Here is a 20,847-nt window from a genome sequence, read left to right on the forward strand (position 1 = left end):
CGCTCTGTCACAAGAGACTAGGGACCTGCGGGACTTGACATCTTTCCGCAGGGCCTGCAAGACAGAGCTGTTCCACCAGGCCTTTGGCCAGGGCACAGCCTGACTCCCTCCTTTGGCAGTCTTCACAGAACTCTAGCCCAATGGTTGCCATTAATTTGATTTGAATTAATTTTATAATGAAAGGATTTTAGAATGTTGTATTATTTTATTGTTGTTAGCCGCCCTGAGCCCGGCTTCGGCTGGGGAGGGCGGGATATAAATAAAAATTTATTTATTTATTTATTTATTTATATGAACTTTATGTTTCTGCACTGTATATAGTTTGCACCAATAAAATCTGTAAAAGACAGGTCGGAGTCCTGCCTGGTTACTCGTGAGCAACCACCACCAGCACCTGACAGTCATCAAGGTCTATTTGCTTTCTTTTATATTTTTGGTCATAAGAAACCCATTCTCTCTCTCTCTCTCTCTCTCTGTTTTTTTTAAAATTTATTTTAAGAATCTAATATCAAAATAAAAGAATATTCAGCATTGCCCATATATTAAAAATTCATCTCTGATGATAATGACACAGGTGACGCCTAAATATGGAATAGTCTCAGTTTATCTCTAAGTACAGGAGTACACTGGTGAGCTGTGCTTGTGAACAATGTGATTTGAAAATGTGATGGGTGGGACCAGAGGCCAAAGTGGGTGGGGCAATGGATGTGTCTCTTATTTTTGTACAGGAGCCTACATTTCAGTCACACCAAAGTCAGATTTTGAGAAACACACCCAACCTATCTCTTCATCCAGGCAAGCAAGAGACACAGTCACATTCCACCCAAGGGAAAGCTCTTGAAAATAAAATGGGGACATGCAAATTATATTTTATGTCTCTTCCTCCTTCCCCAATTCATTTCATATTTTTGTGCAAACCTGCGTAATTTGCTGTTCCCAAATCAAGATGCAGTGGGAAATGTGTAAATATTAAGGGAAAGTGTGCAAAAAATGTTCGTATTAGTGAAAACAACATGAAAAAACATTATGGAGAATTGCTTGCAAAAATGTGTACGTTAGGGAAAATTGCATGCAAAATATGTATCAGGATAAATGTGACGAGTATGTATGAGATTGCATTTGACCTTTAAAAATAAATAAAAAACAGATGGATGCAGAAATGAGGGGAACTTAAGATCGGAAGACTTAGAGAAACTGAAATTGACAGATTGAGTCATCCCTACAGCACAGCTTGACCGGTGATCTAATAATAATAATAATAATAAAATTTATTTATATCCTGCCCTCCCCAGCTGAAGCCGGGCTCAGGGCGGCTTTAATCTACATTAAATGTTTCCTGGAAACCCTTGACACATATTGCTAGTCTTCTAAAAACTCCTCTCTTTTTTTGCTTCTCTTGACATTCTTTGGATCTGTCTACCAAGTAAGAACCTCCAAATTACTTTTGAAACTTCACCCTAGGCTAAGGATAGCCAGCATGGTGACCTTTGGACTCTTGGACCACCACTCCCACCATTCTTGACTTACAGGCCAGGCTGGCTGGGGATGATGGGACACCATCATCTGTAGGTCACCACACTGGCTAACCCCTACCCTAGGTAGAATGCAGTAACAACTCTATCTGCCATCGTCTTTCTGGTCCTATTGTAGCCCCTTCCTGATACTCTGGTCTCTTTGGCTTGCAATGGCCAACGGGGAGCGTGACACTCCCTTCCTCTCTCTCTCCCTCCTGGCTCAGATATGAACATGAGAAAAAAAATATTTTGACTCATCCAGCAAACATCTCATTAATTCCACCAGTAGTCATTGAAGAATAGTCACGCACCAGTGGATCTTAAAGAGTGTAAATATAATTCCCACTTAGAGTTACTGACAGATGCCTAATCTAGGGATGCAAATGTGTGCATGGTAAAATGCTTCACAAATAGACGATAATCCGGCTTGTCTTTTCCAGGACTGTAAAAAGTTGGTAGCTGCTACTCATAGCTCAGTTGACCTGGGTACCACAAGACAACTTGCTACTTGCCATGTGCTGTAGGAAAAAAGCCCAGGCCCTTGGCCAATGACCAGAATATACACTGTGATCTACATACATAACAAGACAAGAGCTCTGCTGGATCAGACCAAGGCCTGTCTTGTCTGGTGACCAACCAATGCCTATGCAAAGCCCACAGTTAGAGCATAAGTACAATAGCCCTCTCCTGTTGTTGCTCCCCAGTGACTGGTATTCATAGACATAGTCCTGTACTGTGTCAAACTGAATATGCCCCTTAACATTACAGAGGGGAAAAAAGTGTACTATTATAACACAGAAGAAGAAGAAGAGTTTGGATTTGATATCCTGCTTTATCACTACCTTAAGGAGTCTCAAAGGGACGTGGGTCGCGCTGTGGGTTAAACCACAGAGCCTAGGACTTGCCGATCAGAAGGTCGGCGGTTCGAATCCCCGCGATGGGGTGAGCTCCCGTTGTTCGGTCCCTGCTCCTGCCCACCTAGCAGTTTGAAAGCACGTCAAAGTGCAAGTAGATAAATAGGTACCGCTCTGACGGGAAGGTAAACAGTGTTTCCGTGCACTGCTCTGGTTTGGAAGAAGAAGAAGAAGAGTTTGGATTTGATATCCCGCCTTTCACTCCCCTTCAGGAGTCTCAAAGCGGTTAACAATCTCCTTTCCCTTCCTCCCCGACAACAAACACTCTGAGTTGAGTGGGGCTGAGAGACTTCAAAGAAGTGTGACTGGCCCAAGGTCACCCAGGAACTGCATGTGGAGGAGTGGGGAAGCGAACCCGGTTCACCAGATTACGAGTCCACCGCTCTTAACCACTACACCATACTGGCTCTCCAGAAGAGATCTAAAATAGAAACCATGTGGAGGTGGGACTGCTATTGGGACTAGCATGGTGGGCAAAGGATTAAGAACCCCTCTCTCATGACATGATCCAGCCCCCGTTTCACAAAAATCAGGTATGCACTGGCAGAGCACATGACTAATTAAACTATCTATGGCCTTTAAAACTGTGTGTGTGTGTATGTATATGTGTGTGTGTGTGTGAGAGAGAGAGAGAGAGAGAGAGAGAGAGAGAGTAAGTAAGTAAGTGAGTTATTGTTTCATTTGTTACTCATAGAATCATAGAGTTGTAAGGGAGCCCGATGGTCCTCTGGGCCAGCCCCCTGGAATATCAGCTATGTTATATATTTTTGTCTTTTTATATTGTAAACCACCCTGTGATCCTCGGATGAAAGAGTACTATAGGAATTTTTAAAATAATAAAAATGATTTAAAAATGACAATGCCTTATCCAGTTTGGCCATTTCTACTGAAAATTGTGTCTGTGTGATCATCTGTAGATGCACCACCCTGTCTTCTGCTTTCTTCCTTGTCACACTGCTTCCTTATCTTTACAATCCTGGGCTGCACGAGTCTTGGCTTCATGCCATTACATGATACCTGACAGTAGCAGCCATTACTACCAACGCGATCACATCATAAATAAGGACTGGGTCATCTTGCAATGCCGTTACAATGCCACACTATCACTGCTTCCACGCCCTAACCCTCGAGTGTGTGGGTACAATGGCTCATAAGCACCTGGCCACCAGTGGTTTATCCAAGGTCACAGAACAAAGCAGGGAACAGAGGTATGTTATCGTCCCATCGTATCAGTGTGCCAAGGTCACAAAGAGCTTCTGTTTGTGCTGGAGCTACGGTTTCGCTCAGGCTGCTTTGGTCCACTAAGGGAAATCACTGCATTGTGTTCTTAAATCCAAATTGGATTTTCCATGTGATGCCTTTTCTGCTTGCAGGAACTGGAAAAGTTTTTCTTCCACACTGCTTTGTTTAGTGACTCAGTTGCATTTCCCTGCACTGAGAGGTTGTATAGATTCTACTTGGCTTGTAATAAAAACAAAAGGAATAATTCCTGGAATATAAAAGCAGAATGACATCTCTGCATTATTCAGCTGTCTTTGGGAATTGTCACAGAGCACACCGATTCAGCGGCGCAGCATATGCCCGCGCTGCCCAGGGTGGGCGCACTCCTGAGGGGGGCATGGCACAGAGGGTGCCCTCCCAGGCATGGCATAGCTGCTCGGGTGCCTGGAGCAGCGCGTGCGCCCTGCAGCCGGGGGCGGAGCGAGCCGCCCATGGTGGACATTCGGTGCATCACCCACCCACGACTCCCAAGCCTCCCCAAAGCTGTCAAAACGAAGTGGGAAGGGGGGAATGCCGTTGGCAAAGCGACACAGCTCCCCCCCTTACCTCGATGGCTCAGGGTAGGCTTGGGAGTTGCAGGCGGGTGGCGCGCTGAATGTCACCCCCTCAGTGAGGGCACCCGGAGCGGACTGCTCCCACCGCCCCTCCTTCCTACACCCCTGCACTGATTACAGCACAATCTCTTGATCAATCAGGCTGTACTCCTGTATTTTCTTATATCATGGCACTGCTGCTTTCTACAAAATGCATTTTTTAAAAAATGAAAAGCAGTATCTGGGGTTGGGGAAAATAAGTGAACAAGCAAAAGGAACTAGTGTGGCAATACGGGAAGTAAATCTCTTCAAGTTGATGCTTTTTAGCTTCTGTTTTATTTGACAGGTACTGATCCATCCAACATCTTTGCCCCGTTAAGGCAAAGTTTACATTAGGTTGTCAAGTAAGGTTGTGCACAAGTGTATGACCCAGCAGAATCTAGGGTGTGCTGTGCCAAACACAAGAAGATGTAGTTAAAGTACAAAAACCAGATCATGGTATGAAAAGGTACCCCAAAACTATGAGGAAGAGGATCACATTTGCTTAACAGCACAAGTAAGTAACATTCATCAAAGCATTTTAAAGGCAACATACACACCACGCAGTCTAAACACGCACACCTCCCCAACATTCAGAAAAATGCTGAAAGCAATAGGTTGATCTGTTTGGCTATGCAAAAGTCACAGTCATTAGTGATGATAAAGGACATGTATAAGACTATAAAACTTTCTCAACGGCTAATATGCATGCACAGAAAAATGGAGGTGGGCAGAGGATGGTGTGTAATGTAGTTGGGGCTGGTTCTTCTCTTTGGTCTTTGCCAAGTGTGCCATCCCACAATTTGAGTGCGCCAGTGGAAGTGGAGGTAAGAGGGGTAAGAAAGCAAAGTGGAAAAAGTTAACTCTGTGATACAAGAAGGGTAAAATCAGGGTTGGCTACGAACACATATTGAGAACACTGTGTGTGGCTTTGATCAATAGGCATGGGCTTATCCTAATTATTTTCTGGACAGTCATTCTGCTTTAGTTTAATACACTCACATGCATTTTAATAAGTCGTCAAACCCTCACAAAAGAACGACTTGCTCTGTGCAGAGTAAGAACTTTGCAGGGAAGCTAAAGGATTTGGCTGACGTCTGCAAGATTAGTGGTGCAATTCTAAGCACGCTTATTCAGAAGCAAGTCCCAATTTGTCTAACAGGGCTTATTGTAATCATGATCTATTGGAAGTAAGTCCCATTGAATAGATCATGACTTGCACTTGGGTAATCATGCTTAGGATCAGTAATGCAAAAAGCTCTTGCTTTTTACCAGTTCATCACTCTGAATGCCAACGTGAGAACTCTAAAAGTTGTGGCTGCTATTTCTTCAAGGGAAATGCCCAGAGACCATTTTATATAGCTGGACCATCATGGTCAATGACTCTTTGACCCAAATTCTAGAGATCCACATGAAGTTTAGATAACTAGACTCAAGGAAGAAGAAAAAACAATGTTCTTTCATTAATTTGTCAGGATGCACAAGATAGCGGCATGTGATGGTTTCCACTGATCAATAAGTGGATCTTAAATCTCCTCGGGAGAATATTTCAGAGCAATGGGCACTTCTCTTACAGCCTGAGCTAAAGATTTAAGCTCCACGGGTGGCCCATCACAGATGACCATACTGCTCCCAGGGGAGATATTCATTGTGCATTGACAACATGAAGATGAATGCACATTTGAGCCAGAAGAAAACACCAGTGGATGTAGCTAGCTATAGCCTGCTCCTTTCACTGTTTGTCGGGGTTGGCCTAGACTTTCTCCATCACACTTCGAGGCAGGGTCTGTGGGGAGTGGAGCTCCATCGATTGCCTCCTGCGAACATCACGCTCCTCCCAGTCTTCTTCCGGCTCATAGCCTTTGAAGATTGCTAGCCGCTCTGAGAGGGTCTTTGCATGGGGGAAGAGAGCATAGTGGTAGAGCAAGGAAGCCACCACTGCTCCAGCCATTGGACCCAGCCAGAAGACCTGAGGGAGGAAAGGAGAGAATGAGAGAGATACAAGGTTGATGGTTGACTAGGATGAACATTCTTGGATAAATTCTGGTACCAAACCATTTATAGAAGGTAGCATCGCTTCTCAGCCTTTTGGCTAAGATTAAGTTTAGTATAGATGATAGCTCCTTCCCCATTAGACCTCACAATTCTAGTTCAAGGTTTCCCACAACAGGGCATTAGAGATTTTTTTTTCAATATATTGCAATTAATGTACTTAGGGAGAAAGAGGTATGGGTGTGTCGGCGCAGTTGGAAAACTCAAGATTACCAAATAGCTTTTGGCCAAATATTTAGTTGGCCATTCCAGTTTCATGTGCAGTTCCTCACGTCTGCAGCTCCTGGTCACATGCAGCTTCCCCCTCCACTCCTTTACTCTCCCAGTTGTCCTGCTCCTTTCAGATTCCTCCCTCTGGCTTTCTCCTTGCTGTTCTGGACCACTTCCTCTTCCCAACCCCATCTGCATTTACCAACTGTTTCCACCCCCAACTTCTGTTGAGCTCATGTCCTCTCTTCTGCTTGGTGATTGAACCTGGTACTTTCTGCATGCAAAAGTCGTGCTCTGTCTCCGAGTTACAGTTCTTCCTCTAAGAAATCAAGAAAGTGTTGCCTATAACAGATCAAAGGCAATGGCCCTCTATTGTTCCATATCCAGCTATTTGCCACTGTTGAACCTGCTTAGCATTTGATGCTAAGCAGTTATAGCTGTTGTTACTGAGCTATAATTACTGCCTCATTTTATCTCTGGGCCCTCCTCCCGGCCCTGCTCTCAAGAATCCAAGTAGTTAGGTGAATGGCAGCCCTCTTTGTTACAATACGGCAGCTCAGGGACGCTTCATAACTACAATAATAATAATAATAATAATAATAATAATAATAATAATAATGCCTTATCACATGTGTTTTTGGTTTGGCCCAATATGTGGGAAGTTAAAGAATCAATGGATATCTGCCAAACTTGCTAATAGCTTTTACTTCCTTCATTCTTTCACCTCATTGAACACAAATGTTAAGTTGTCTCCATATTAAAAAAATAGATGAAAGAAAGATCCAATGAAAAACTACCCTAAAGCTGGCTAAAACCAGAATCTGAAGAACTCATTCAGGTGTTAACTAGAACCAGAATGGGGTTTTTAATCTACTGCCGAGTCACGAAAAACAAGCCACTTAAGCCTTTTCTGGCTTCAAACCAGTTCAACCAATGGAATACAATCTTACTTGGCTACAAGTGATCACCAAAGAAAAATTTGCCTATGGTTCTTGTTGCCAATCGCTACATCTTTCTTTCAATTGCCAGCTCTTGTATCCACATAATAGTCTTCCTTTGCCAACAGGCTTTCTGATCCCTGAAAAGTAGGGAAATCCACATGGCCATAAGCATCTCATCTGGCCCAGGCCTTGGGTTGGTCTTGCATATGCTTCAATGGTCCATATTTTACCAGGGATGGTTCCAATTACTGGTACATGTCCCTGTGAAAACACTGACCCTGTTTTGTTGCTGTTTTGCATTTTGGGGATTCCCAAAATGTTGTTTCGAGTTGCTAGGCTTGCTGTTTTCCAGCTCTCGTACAGCCTGTTTCTCTATGTCTCCCAAAAGCCGTATCTCTCAGAACAGGAGGGGATGCATCTTGTCTGCTGTGAACATGCATGAATGCAAGGCTGGCTCCAGGTATAAGAACTCCCATCATTCCCTCCACCTTCTCCTCACACTCAACTCTATCAGCCATAGGTATGCTACAGGCAGCAATGAAATGTGTGCTGGGGCAGAGCAATAGAACTGCCTTCCTAACACCAGCATTATACTTATCTCAGTGGGGATGGGCAGAGTTGTGGGGAGGTTGGGGCCATGCAGGTACAGTGGCAGGACCTCCTCATCCCACCTGACCCTCTCACTGGTTCACTCATGTGGCCCTGACCTTGCTGGTTGCTGCCCCAGCTCAGCCCCATCCAGGTAAACAGCAGTGATGCTAGTATCAGGAGGATAGCTCTGAAGTTCTGCTCCACCACCACTACTGGGCACAATCCATTAGGAGTCTTACCCAGTGGTTCTCAAATTCACCCACAACCACAGCAGGACCAAAAGATCTAGCAGGGTTCATGGAGCAGCCAGTGTAGTAGATCTAGGGGGGAAAAAAGAAAAGCATTTATTGAAGAGGAGTTTGGATTTGATATCCCGCTTTATCACTACCCGAAGGAGTCTCAAAGCGGCTAACATTCTCCTTTCCCTTCCTCCCCACAACAAACACTCTGTGAGGTGAGTGGGGCTGAGAGACTTCAAAGAAGTGTGACTAGCCCAAGGTGACCCAGCAGCTGCATGTGGAGGAGCGGAGACATGAACCCGGTTCCCCAGATTACGAGTCTATCGCTCTTAGCCACTACACCACACTGGCTCTCAGTGCTATGGATATTAGTTTTGGAGTCAAAACATTACCTTTATGTGGGTAGTGACTTGCTGAGTTAAAGAGGGGGAAACAAATGATGCCAAAAATATTGAGACTGTTCTTGTGGAAACGTCAAGGGTCATTATATTTTATCAGTCTCCCAAGACCCCCAGGTATCATCTGGTCATCAGCCCTTTCCCATGGTTCTTGGGCATCTGATGGCAGCCATCAGGCAGGAGAACAGGGCCTAGGGCATGTCTGAGGGCCTCAGATAAGTACATTATTTCTGTCTCACCAAATGCTTCTTACTACAGAGCCATGTGGGCTATAAATGGTACAGAAGGACTGCGGAAAATGCTTATTCATCTCACAGTGCTTCCTCAACGCTGTGAGTATATGGGACTGTTTCTATGGGTCTTTCCCGGAGAATCAGTGCAACTCTTTAGTGTGTGACTTTTATAGGTCACCTGATAAGGGAAACATTTTCTGAAAGAGCTTCACCAAATAAAGTATGCTTGAGTCGTGTGTCCCGTCCACCCCCCTTGATTTTATTGTTTTATCTTTTGGTAAACCACTTTGAGGTCTTTTTTTTAAAATAATCAAGTGGTGTATACATTTTATGAAATAATAATTTTAAAAAATGACACTTGGATGAAAGCTTGGATTTTCTATTATTAGTTGTTCAAGGATCACTCTTTGGAAGGTCAAACAACACATGGTGAAAGGGATGGTGGTGTAGTGGTTAGAGTGGGCAGATGCAGGTTCAAATCTGCACTCACCCATGAAGTCCACTGGGTGACCTTGGGTCAGTGACTGTCCCCCAGCCTAACACGCTTCACAGGATCAATGTGAGGATGAAAGTGGCTGAGACAGAAAGAACTGGGCGAACTGGAGGAAGGGCAGGGTGTAAATATGATAAATATCTGTGGTTAGCTCTTCTGACATTTTCCTTTAATGCATGGAGGGAATCTACCATCAGCTTTAGCATCTTTTTTTTAAGGGTGTGCATCAATTCTATGTGGAGTCCCAACAAAGAAGGAAATCGGGGTGATGTGAGGTTTTTCACCCTTTCTTATTTTCTCTAGGTCTTACTTTCTCTGCAAGAAGTAAGGCTGCCCAGAATATTCCCGTGGAGTTTCTGAAGATGTCTGTGTTGTTGTTGTTAATTATTTTGTTAATGCACAGCAGCAGATAATTTTTAAAAAACTAAAAGTTTGCTTCTTTTTTAAAAGAACAACAACAACAACTTTCTATGTTGCTATTCATTAAGGAACAACAAGCCAGAAGTTTTCAGAGCCCCACAAGCCATATCCTAGACCATAGTGACTAGTGATCATTGGGACTGGTAGGGTAGGAGACAAAAAGACCATGGCAGGCAGAACCAATTAAATTTAACTTTGCACCCATCCTCCTCATTACTGAGTTCCATCATGGCAACACTGAGGATTAGGAAGAGGAAGCTCACAGCAGGCACCATCCCCTGTACTGAATATAAATTAGAAGGCAGACAGAGGGGGGATGGCTGAAGGCAGACAGAGGCTCATGGGCAACACTCCATTTGCCCTAATTGGCCAACCTACACTGGTTCTAGACAACCTCATGTTGGAAGATCTACCTGATAGTGGAAAGTAAGGTGTGAAGCTGTGAAGTTTTTAGAAATATACAGGCAAAAATGCACACCACTTTGCCTCTTAATTCTTTTAAGGCCGGCATGGGTAAACTCCAGCCCTCCAAATGTTTGGGACTACAATTCCCATCATCCTTAGCTAACAGGATCAGTGGTCAGGACTACTTCCCCCATAAAACCCTCTGAATTTAGTTTTCTGCAATTTGTCAGCCTTAATCCACTTTGGAGGAGCTCCCTTGCCTGTAAATTTCATACACTTTGGCCAAAAGGTGGAAAAGTTCTATCCGTTTTAATATTCTCCATCCTAATGAATGGGGAATAAAGAGCTTCACCTTATATAGAGTGGTTTGGAATCTGACACACAGGCTGAAGCAGAGAGAGCACAATGTGACTTAGAAACAGAATACAAATACTACTAATACTACTAATAACAAACACACAGATCCAAGGCCAGTCCTGAGGCCTTGTCCCCCCCCCCCCCCAAAGAGAAAACAGCCAGTCGGGTAGGGGAGATTTATAGTGCAATCCTAACCACATATATACTCAGACGTAAGTCCTCTTGAATTCTGTAGGGTGTGCTCCCAGGTAACTAGGGATGGAGCCTTAGACCAAGATTGATTCATTTTTTAAAAGTTGATAAATCCACTAATAGATCTTCATTACATGTGAAGTTTGGCCTCGTGGCTTTAAAGAATGCAAGTGGAGTCAAGCGTGGCTGTAGCTGTCATAAGAGATTGTTGCTAATGGCAGAGCATGTACTCCTGTGGATTAAGGAGCTTGGTCATGGCTTTCAGAAGAATTCTTGAACTATCTCTAGCTCTTCAGAGAGAACAACAATCCGATGCCTTATGTAGTGCAGTGCTTCAATACCTCTGGTGCTAAGGAGTGGCTAAGATGTGGCCTATGGGTTGTATTTGACTCACCCCAAGGCTTAGGAGCTGGATAGAGCATTCTTAAATTGCAATTTTGTGCACTTTTACCTGGGATTAAGCCCCATTAAAGGAATGCGGGTGGCGCTGTGGGTTAAACCACTGTGCCGCTTGGGCTTGCCGATCGAAAGGTCGGCGATACGAATCCCTGCGACAGGGTGAGCTCCCGTTGTTTGGTCCCTGCTTCTGCCAACCTAGCAGTTCGAAAGCATGTCAAAATGCAAGTAGATAAATAGGTACTGCTCCGGCGGGAAGGTAAATGGAGTTTCCGTGCACTGCTCTGGTTTCGCCAGAAGCAGCTTAGTCATGCTGGCCACATGACCTGGAAAAACTGTCTGTGAACAAACGTCGGCTCTCTCGGCCAGTAAAGCGAGATGAGCGCTGCAACCCCAGAGTCGTTCGCGACTGGACTTAATTGTCAGGTGTCCCTTAATTGTCAGGTGTCCCTTAATTGTCAGGGGTCCCTTTACCTTTACCTTTAAGCCCCATTAAACACAATGGGACTTCCTTCTGAGCAAACATGTACACAATCTCACTGTGAATGAGTGACAGCAGGCCTGTCACTAGCTCACATGAGAGTCACATATCACATGGAAAAACCCTTATTGCAGTCAAGCTGTCATGAGTTAGTAGCAAATATCTGAGGAAGCAGCCCAAAGGCAGAGGGGCAAAGATGGGGGGGGAACTATTTAAGAGGGCCAGAGAGTCCTTGCTTTTAGAATTTACAGGATCTTGCCACCCCTGCTTCCCAGTTCTAGCCAATCAAGACAGAGAGCTGGGAGCCATTCATAGATTAAGATATACTCAAAGAAGCAGGGAATATTTTATTGCTTCCCCAGACACTGTATGCTAGTTGGCCCTGTGGTGGAAGTCTGTGTCTTTGAGGACCTCAAAATCCAGTCTTCTGAGTAGAAGCTGCCTGCTATGATTATTACCAGATTTTTCACTGGAAAGTTGTTTCACTAAGAAATGCTCAACTTACTCCTTTTCTATCGTAACACTAACATTAGGCCAGGAATTATGACCAACAACTATGCTATGGTGACATTTTGTTTAGGAAACTTTGATCCACTAGCCTTTTCATTTCTCTGTGGCTCATTTTTCTATCCGTAAAACAAGAATAATTTTGGGAAGAAATTCAACCTTGCACTAAAGCAATCATTCAATCAGGGCAAGCTTTTGGGCTTGCCATTGGAGCAATCCCCCCTCTTACGTCCCCCTTTCTGGAGGTTCTCCTGACCCCCTTGTCAGTTTGAGGGATGTAGGAAGAGGAGAGTGGGGGAAAGCCCCATTGAGCAAGCAGAAGTCCTTGAGCAGTGCTTCAGCTAATGGTACTCATTACCTAAAACTCATCCCAGTTATTTACTTCTGAAGAAACTGATGAAAATGAAAATGATTACCTGCTAAGCCAGGGCTGAGTCAACACCATTTTATATGAACATATTTTGGGCTGCACTAAAAATAAATATAATAATGCCTTGCATCCTACCTTTCGGGAAATGTGTTTGTGTGTCCTTGTGAAAATATTCACACATTCATTTAACTCGCCCCCACGTCTTCTAGCCAAGTCTGACTAGGTACCAGTTGACGGTGTTTACTGAATATATGGGTGAAAATTTTGTTTAATTAAAAATGCTTGTAGCATTAAGATAAATTCAACAGTTTAAATAAGTTTTGATGGATGTAACGAGGGATTACTGAATGGTTTAGTTCATGTAAAATATGCAGGGATGTGTGGTATGCAAAATGAACCATGGATAGAGAAGAAGGGAAGTCCTGCATTTAAGGTTGTTTAAATGACTATTTTGAAATGTAAATTAGAAAATTTAATAGAAATTATATATACATATAAAGATGAGGTCATCTTGTTCAATATGTGATCTCTGATTGGTTGGGATGTGCAATGCGATTAATCCCTAAACGGCCTCAGTCCAGTATAGCTGAAGGAGCGTCTCCACCTCCATCGTTCTGCCCGGACACTGAGGTCCAGGACCGAGGGCCTTCTGGCGGTTCCCTCACTGCAAGAAGCTGCAAGAAGCCAAGTTACAGGGAACCAGGAAGAGGGCCTTCTCAGTAGTGGCACCCACCCTGTGGAATGCCCTCCCACCATGTCAAAGAGAAAAATAACTACCAAACTTTTAGAAGACATCTGAAGGCAGCCCTCTTTAGGGAAGCTTTTAATGTTTGATAGGTTATTGTATTTTAGTGTTTTGTTGGAAGCCGCCCAGAGTGGCTGGGGAAACCCAGCCAGATGGGCGGGGTATAAATAAATTATTATTATTATTATTATTATTATTATTATTATTATTATTATTATCCTCCAAGGAGGTGGAAGCAGCAAAGGGGTGGAGGTAGAGAATAGCACTGAAGTTTCAGCAGCCCAGAGGAAACAGCAGTGTTGAAGAGGATTTATTTTTAAAGAGGTGTATATTTGAACATTTGAACTGGATGTCAGGAGAAATTTCCACCCAAGCAAAACCGTTGGATTAGGATGAAAAATTGAAACTGATGCAGTCCCAACACCAACCTTTCCTCCTGATCTCCCAGCCCTGGGAAGCTAAGATGGCTGTATTGCAGCCTCTTAAACACAGGGAACACATGCCCTGCTGTCAGTATTTTCATCCATGCATACTCAACAGTTGCCAATAAATGCTCTTGAGATACGCACCCCAAGCAGGTGACCCAGGACAACAGAGAAACCAATGGACAAGGCTGGGGATCCCAGGTTATCGCTCCTGCGGTCATCAGTTGAGGCAAAAATGCACAGGACCAACTGGAAGGTGAGGAACAGTTCCATGGTGACCGCCTGACCTGATGTTGTATTATTGTGTACCTGAAAAAAATAGAAGAAAATTAAGCACTTCCTTGAAGATTCTTGCCATTGTATCACACACTGAAGGGGAAGATGGCATAACTACTAGCATTTGGCTATGTGACTGTGTCACAGAGTTAAGGGCAGTTATGAGTTTGAGCAATGCAACTGATTATGTGATATATATTTTTAGCAAATAGTGATAAATATGTGTTTGTGTGCGTGTGTGTGCGCGCACACACACACACACACACACATGTGTACTTGGGTGAACCTTTGTTTCTACTTTGGCACAAGGTCCCTGCAATAGTTATCTGTTGACAACCTTGAATGAACACAAAGATAACATCTCTATTATTTGCCTCTTTTGCAACTACAATGGCATTTTGATTTGCCTTAATCTTATGTAAGTCGTGGGCAGGTGGGGAAGAGAATGATTTGCAATGCCACTGGCATTCTGGCAACAGCAAAGATTTTCATCTGTGACGCACTTGCCCTGCTGGACACAGTAAATATAAACATGCTTCACTGTTGAAATTTTGAATACATGACTGCACAGATTCCTGATATGCTTATGCCTAGCTTGAAAAAGGCACAGCTAAAGCTCAGACCTGCCTAACTGTATTGTTCTGAAGAGATGCTGTAGTAGACAACCTCTCTGTTCTTGGGCAGCCCAAATCAAGGAGCAAAAACAGGAGATTTATTGAGGCTCTGGTGCACCACCATACATGACTGGTTGACTGCATTCATCTTGGTAGATCGCAAATTGTGTCTAGGGGTGGTTCAAGTTCTTTCCACATGATTGTTCCGGGTGTGGCTCACAGGAGCACTCCTGCAAGCTAGCATTCCACACTGAGGTCACTCTAAAACTACACCATTTGTGTAATTTATTATCCTGCTGGAAAGGAAGTGGGATGGGGTAAGGAAGAGCTCCCTAACCCAAACATATGAGATCTCTCAGTCATCGCCCAAGCTTCTCTTTGAAGCATAGAGTCTTGCTTTACTTAGAAATACAGTGGTACCTTGGGTTAAGAACTTAATTCGTTCTGGAGGTTCGTTCTTAACCTGAAACTGTTCTTAACCTGAGGTACCACTTTAGCTAATGGGGCCTCTCGCTGCCGATGTGCGGCCGCCGCCCGATTTCTGTTCTCATTCTGAAGCAAAGTTCTTAACCCGAGGTACTATTTCTGGGTTAGCGGAGTCTGTAACCTGAAGCGTATGTAACCCAAGGTACCACTGTAATGAAACATCGTACATTAATGTCGAAGTGCAGAATCTGATGCTCTAATGACAACATTTGCATTTTTGTAGCACACCCTGGGAATCATGGAACACACACAACAGCCCTACGGAAGATGTATGGCAATTCATGCTGCCGAAGAAATTGTTTTCCTCCTTGTCCAGCGGAGATGCCTGATGTGACTCAGTCAGTAGCTCATTAGGGAAGTAGACTGAGTGATAAGAATCAGAACTGAGTCCATGGAGAGAAGGGAAAGGATCCCAGAGCATTGCATCATCCAAGAGCATTCTGTTGTGGTAATCCTGTGAATGTTCCAGCACATATGGCTTGATGGCAACTTGACAACTTCTGGAAGAATTTCCAAAGTTTCATGCCTTTCAAACCTAGCTATTTAATTAATATGGTTTCCCAATGAGAACACTGAGTTCAGAAGATAATGGTGGGTACTAGATTTATTATACCTAATACCATTATGTCTGGAGCAGTTATCTTTATTCACACTACCTCAGCTTCCCCCTTCCTTAATTTGTTTCCTGGAGAATTCATGTTTCCTCTCCCCCTCCTTGGAGTAGACAATGTGGAGCCCTCCAGATATTGGTGGACTACAACTCCCATCATCCCTGATCATCGACTGTGCTGACTAGGGTTGATGGGAGTTGTAATCCCAAGCGTTTGGAGAGTACCACATTGGCTCTTCTTGTGTCATTCCATATATTTTCTACCTTTGTGCTAAAGCTTTACAAAGTGCAGTTTGACCAAAAGGGAACTGTCAACAAAAGCATGCTATTTGTTCTGGCAGAACAAAGAAGTAAACCAGGGGCAGGCAGCCAAAGGCCTGGGGCCAGGATCTGGCCCACTCACCTTCTAAATCCAGCCCATGGACGGTCCAGGAAGCAGCATGTTTTTACATGAGTAGAATGTATCCTTTTATTTAAAATGCATCTCTGGGTTATTTGTGGGGCATAGGAATTCGTTCATTTTTCTCCCAAAATATAGACCGGCCTGGCTGAAAAAAAAGGTTGCTGACTCCTGAAGAACCTTTAATAAGCTACCTCCCACAGTAGTATCATGAGCTATCTCCTGACTAATGCCAAAAAACTATAACACTGAGAGTCATAATCATTCTCAAAGAATGCTCGTTATGACATCTGGATGGATATGCATTTAGCAGCTCTAGATCCTAGCTGAATATAATTATAATTATGTAACTGTCCTGATTCTATTTTATGACTGGGTTGAGTAAAATCAGTATGTTAATAATGATTAGGGCTGTGAACAGAAAACAACATTTAGCTCAAAAGGTCTGCTTACGGGCTCAAATAAACATCATGCTTGGCCTCAGAGTGGTCTCACCTCATTGCCTCAAATCTCAGGCAATTTGTTGACAAAGTGGAAGTCAACAAATGCACCACAAAATCATTTTTTTGTAGTAGCATGGAATCTGCTGGCAGAATGGATGGAACCTGCGATTTTCAGACAAGGAGATGCAGGAAGGAGGTTTGCGCTAGACAACTCTAAAGTTCTGGACGTTTTTCAAAAGAAGATGATTTCACACTGAGCAATTTGCACATGACATGCAACACTGAGATGGCCCCTAGGTTAAAAAGGTAAAGGGACCCCTGACCATTAGGTCCAGTCATGACCGACTCTGGGGTTGCGGTGCTCATCTCGCTTTACTGGCTGAGGGAGCCGGCGTACAGCTTCCGGGTCATGCGGCCAGTAGGACTAAGCCGCTTCTGGCGAACCACAGCAGCGCATGGAAACGCCGTTTACCTTCCCGCTGGAGCGGTACCTATTTATCTATTTGCACTTTGACGTGCTTTCGAACTGCTAGGTTGGCAGGAGCAGGGACCGAACAACGGGAGCTCACCCCGTCGTGGGGATTCGAACCGCCGACCTTCTGATCGGCAAGTCCTAGGCTCTGTGGTTAAACCCACAGCGCCACCCACGTCCCTCGGCCTCTAGGTTAGTACTCTGCAAAATATAACAAGGATAAGTGGATAATTGGATTGTTAAACTTTTCAAAAACATTTGAATGTACATATGGTTAAATCAAATTAAAGGTAAAGGTACCCCTGCCCGTACGGGCCAGTCATGTCCGACTCTAGGGTTGCACGCTCATCTCGCTCAAGAGGCCGGGAGCCAGCGCTGTCCGGAGACACTTCTGGGTCACGTGGCCAGTGTGACATCGCTGCTCTGGCGAGCCAGCATCAGCGCAGCACACGGAACACCGTTTACCTTCCCGCTATAAAGCGGTACCTATTTATCTACTTGCACTTAGGGGTGCTTTCGAACTGCTAGGTGGGCAGGAGCTGGGACCGAGCAACGGGAGCTCACCCCGCCATGGGGATTCGAACCGCCGACCTTGCGATCAGCAAGTCCTAGGCACTGAGGTTTTACCCACAGCGCCACCCACATTCAAATTAGTTCAGATTAAATAGAAAATTTTCTCTCTCCAAAGCTAGGGAACACCCCAGTTTAGAGCCCCTCTAGACAACCTTTTTATTTCACATTCATCATTATTTGTGCTCATGATGCTATTGGAGCAGTCAAACACATACACCTTTTCAATATTGTTTGTGTCTGCAAAAGTTTTGAGGTGCTCACATTGTTTCATTTCTAATCAGTGCATATCCTGTAACTTCCCATTGAAATCTCCTATCTTTTCATAACACAAACACTCTGGTCCCCCACCCCCCACTGTTACTGTGCTATCAATCCTCTGGGCAGCAATACAGTGGTACCTCTGGTTACGTACTTAATTCGTTCTGGAGGTCCATTCTTAACCTGAAACTGTTCTTAACCTGAAGCACCACTTTAGCTAATGGGGCTGCTGCACCGCCGCCGTGTGATTTCTGTTCTCATTCTGAAGCAAAGTTCTTAACCCGAGGTACTATTTCTGGATTAGCGGAGTCTGTAACCTGAAGTGTCTGTAACCTGAAGCGTATGTAACCCGAGGTACCGCTGTAATGCGGTTACGCTGGGAAGCACCACAGATGAACTAACAAAGCAGAATAAATCCACACACTATTATTGTGTCAAGAACATGTTGCAGAACACACCCAAAATAAACACTAGCCTTGAGAAGCCCTTTACGTGAGCCAAAACAAACTGATTCAAACCCATCATATGCCGAGTCAAGGATGCAACAAGGTCAATTCCTTTCCTCAACCTGTGAGCCTCCAACCTCATCCCATGCCTCAATAGTCCACCTCCTTTCAGCTTCCAAACTCCTTCCTTTGTTCTTTCTCACCTGTTTAGTTTGCTGCTGCTCCTTTCCCTTTCCCTGTTAGTAAGGCTACTGGAAAAGCTAGTTTTTTCTTTATTTTTGCTTTACTGGCAACAACACACAACAGGTAAAAGTGCTTGTTACCCTGTAGTTTTAAGTGGTTCGTGATAATCTAGCTTCTTTTAATTTGCACTGACAATTGATAGTTCCATTTGAGTCTTTTTAAACCCAGAACAATTGCCTAACCCAGTGTTTCCCAAACTTGGGTTTTTTGGACTACAACTCCCATCATCCCTAGCTAGTAAGGCCAGTGGTTAAGGATGATGGGAATTGTAGTCAAGAAACAGCTGGAGACCCAAGTTTGGGAAGCACTGGCCTAACCTATACAGGTGTATAATCAAACTAAATTGGGAGCCCCCTCTCCCGCAATCCCCCCCCTTATAACAGCCTACAACAAAGTCTGGCTGCCACTGCTATAGATCACAACAGGAGTCTCATTGCAATTTGTCTTCCACAATCCTGAATTGTACTGAAGGATGTCAGTAGTGGGCCAGTTTGGTAACGCAAGGTGTTGGACAGGTCTAGGACACACAATACTTGGGCTCAAATCCCCACCCAGCCATGAAGCACACTGGGTGACCATAGGCCAGTCACCATCTCTCAGACTAAGTTACTTCACAAGATGTTGTGAAGCTAACATGGAAAGGGGGAGAACCATCTAGGTCAGGCATAGGCAAACTCGGCCCTCCAGATGTTTTGGTACTATAACTCCCATCATCCCTAGCTAACAGGACCAGTGGTCAGGGATGATGGGAATTGTAGTCCCAAAACATGGAGGGCTGAGTTTGCCTATGCCTGATCTAGATAGCCCCAAGCTCCTTGGGGGAAAGGCAGAAATAGAGAATAGAGAGAAACTGGGGTCCGTGATTTCTTTTTAGCAAAAGAGCAATGCAAGAGACTAATCTGGGTTTCTTGAACATCCTAGTATGGACACACCCTGCTTTAATCCTCCATCCCTCCCACTTTTGCAGGTACTGGAATCCTTACCCTGTTGATGGACAAGCTTCCTCGGATGTGAGGTGGTGTGATTTGATGCAGGAGGGCTGCCCCTGTCACAGCTCCCAGGATCTGCGCCACCATGTAGAAGATGGCCCTCAGGAAGGAGACCTGGGAGCCTACTAGGCATGCGACAGTCACAGCAGGGTTAATATGGGCCCCACTGACATGACCCACAGCCTGGACCAAGGTCGCTATAGCCAAGCCAAAAGCCAGCGAGATCTGGAGAACATTGGGTGGGGACATAGGCCAGTTGAGTGCCGCCCCCAGCCCAAAGAAGATGAAGAGCAGCGTAGCTAGAAATTCGGCAAAGACAGCTCGAGTGAAGGCCACGGAGCGGAGTTCCCACATCATGGATGACGCAAAGACAGAAGAGGCTGAGACCAGTAGCTTCAACTCTCTGGCTTAGTGGTGGGTGCTGTGTATTCTGGATGGATGAGGAGGTACAGTCTGCAGGTCTATGTGTGTGCATATATATCTGCCTGCAGAACAGCAAGAGATCTCTAAGTGGAGGTGGAGTTTGGAAACTTAATGCTTTTCCATGCCTGTTCCACCTGAGGAGGTTTCAGACCCTGCCTTCTTCCCTGGTAACCTGGGAAATTAACATTTGCCAACCTAATACCTTTTTTTTTTTTGGCCTTGAGAGAGTTCACCCGGCAGTCACAGGCTAGGTTGCAATATTTCCTTCCACACATCCACAGATTTCTTCACCTCTGCCTTTTCTTCTTGTCTTTTAAGTTGCTTTGTTTTTTTTATATAATTTTATTGATTTTAACATGTAAATTATAAAATGCACCACAAAACTTATACAATCTTTTTAGACTTCCATCAGCACCTCTGATGATCCACCACTTTAACCACTTCTTATGCATTTCTTAACTTTATATTGCCTTTACATCTCTTAACAAATCATCCTTCCCCTTATCCATTTTTGCAATACTTCCAATAATACTCCTCACAAAACTTCTTGCAGACCTACAAATGTTGTCTGATCTTCACAAATACTTTTTAAATAGTCCGTAAATTTACTCCAGTCTTCTGTGAATTTATTTGTTTTGTTTTTTAAAAGTGCTTTGTTTGTTTCATTCTTTGTCTTGTTTTGCTCTCTAAACATGTTTCTGAAAAGCAGAGACATACTTAGGGTCCTTTGTGCCCTTGACAAGGAGCTGTATCCCCACCCCCCAAAAACCCATTTATGCTTTTGCCTTTGTGCTATGAGGACGATGTGGGTGGATGGAATGCCCTTCTCAGGGTCAGAATTGGCACCAGATGCCCTCAGTCAGGCCCTGGCACCAATG

At 44.3% G+C, this 20,847-nt stretch overlaps 1 protein-coding gene across 1 annotated transcript; it reads right to left on the reverse strand.

Annotated features, from left to right (window-relative positions):
* Positions 1 to 6,034: 6,034 nt before the first annotated feature.
* Positions 6,035 to 19,974, reverse strand: LOC310755948 (aquaporin-2-like; the record flags this gene model as incomplete). The annotated part of the gene is made up of 4 exons (XM_083599497.1): positions 19,541 to 19,974; positions 13,881 to 14,045; positions 8,315 to 8,395; positions 6,035 to 6,250 (listed from the first exon to the last, which is right to left on the reverse strand). The coding sequence occupies exons 1-4, from the start codon at positions 19,901 to 19,903 to the stop codon at positions 6,035 to 6,037; spliced, it is 825 nt and encodes a 274-aa protein (XP_083455623.1). The 5' UTR covers positions 19,904 to 19,974.
* Positions 19,975 to 20,847: the final 873 nt, after the last annotated feature.

Source organism: Podarcis filfolensis, assembly GCF_964270895.1.
Source record: "Podarcis filfolensis genome assembly, chromosome: 2".
In the NCBI taxonomy this organism is placed as follows: domain Eukaryota; kingdom Metazoa; phylum Chordata; class Lepidosauria; order Squamata; family Lacertidae; genus Podarcis; species Podarcis filfolensis.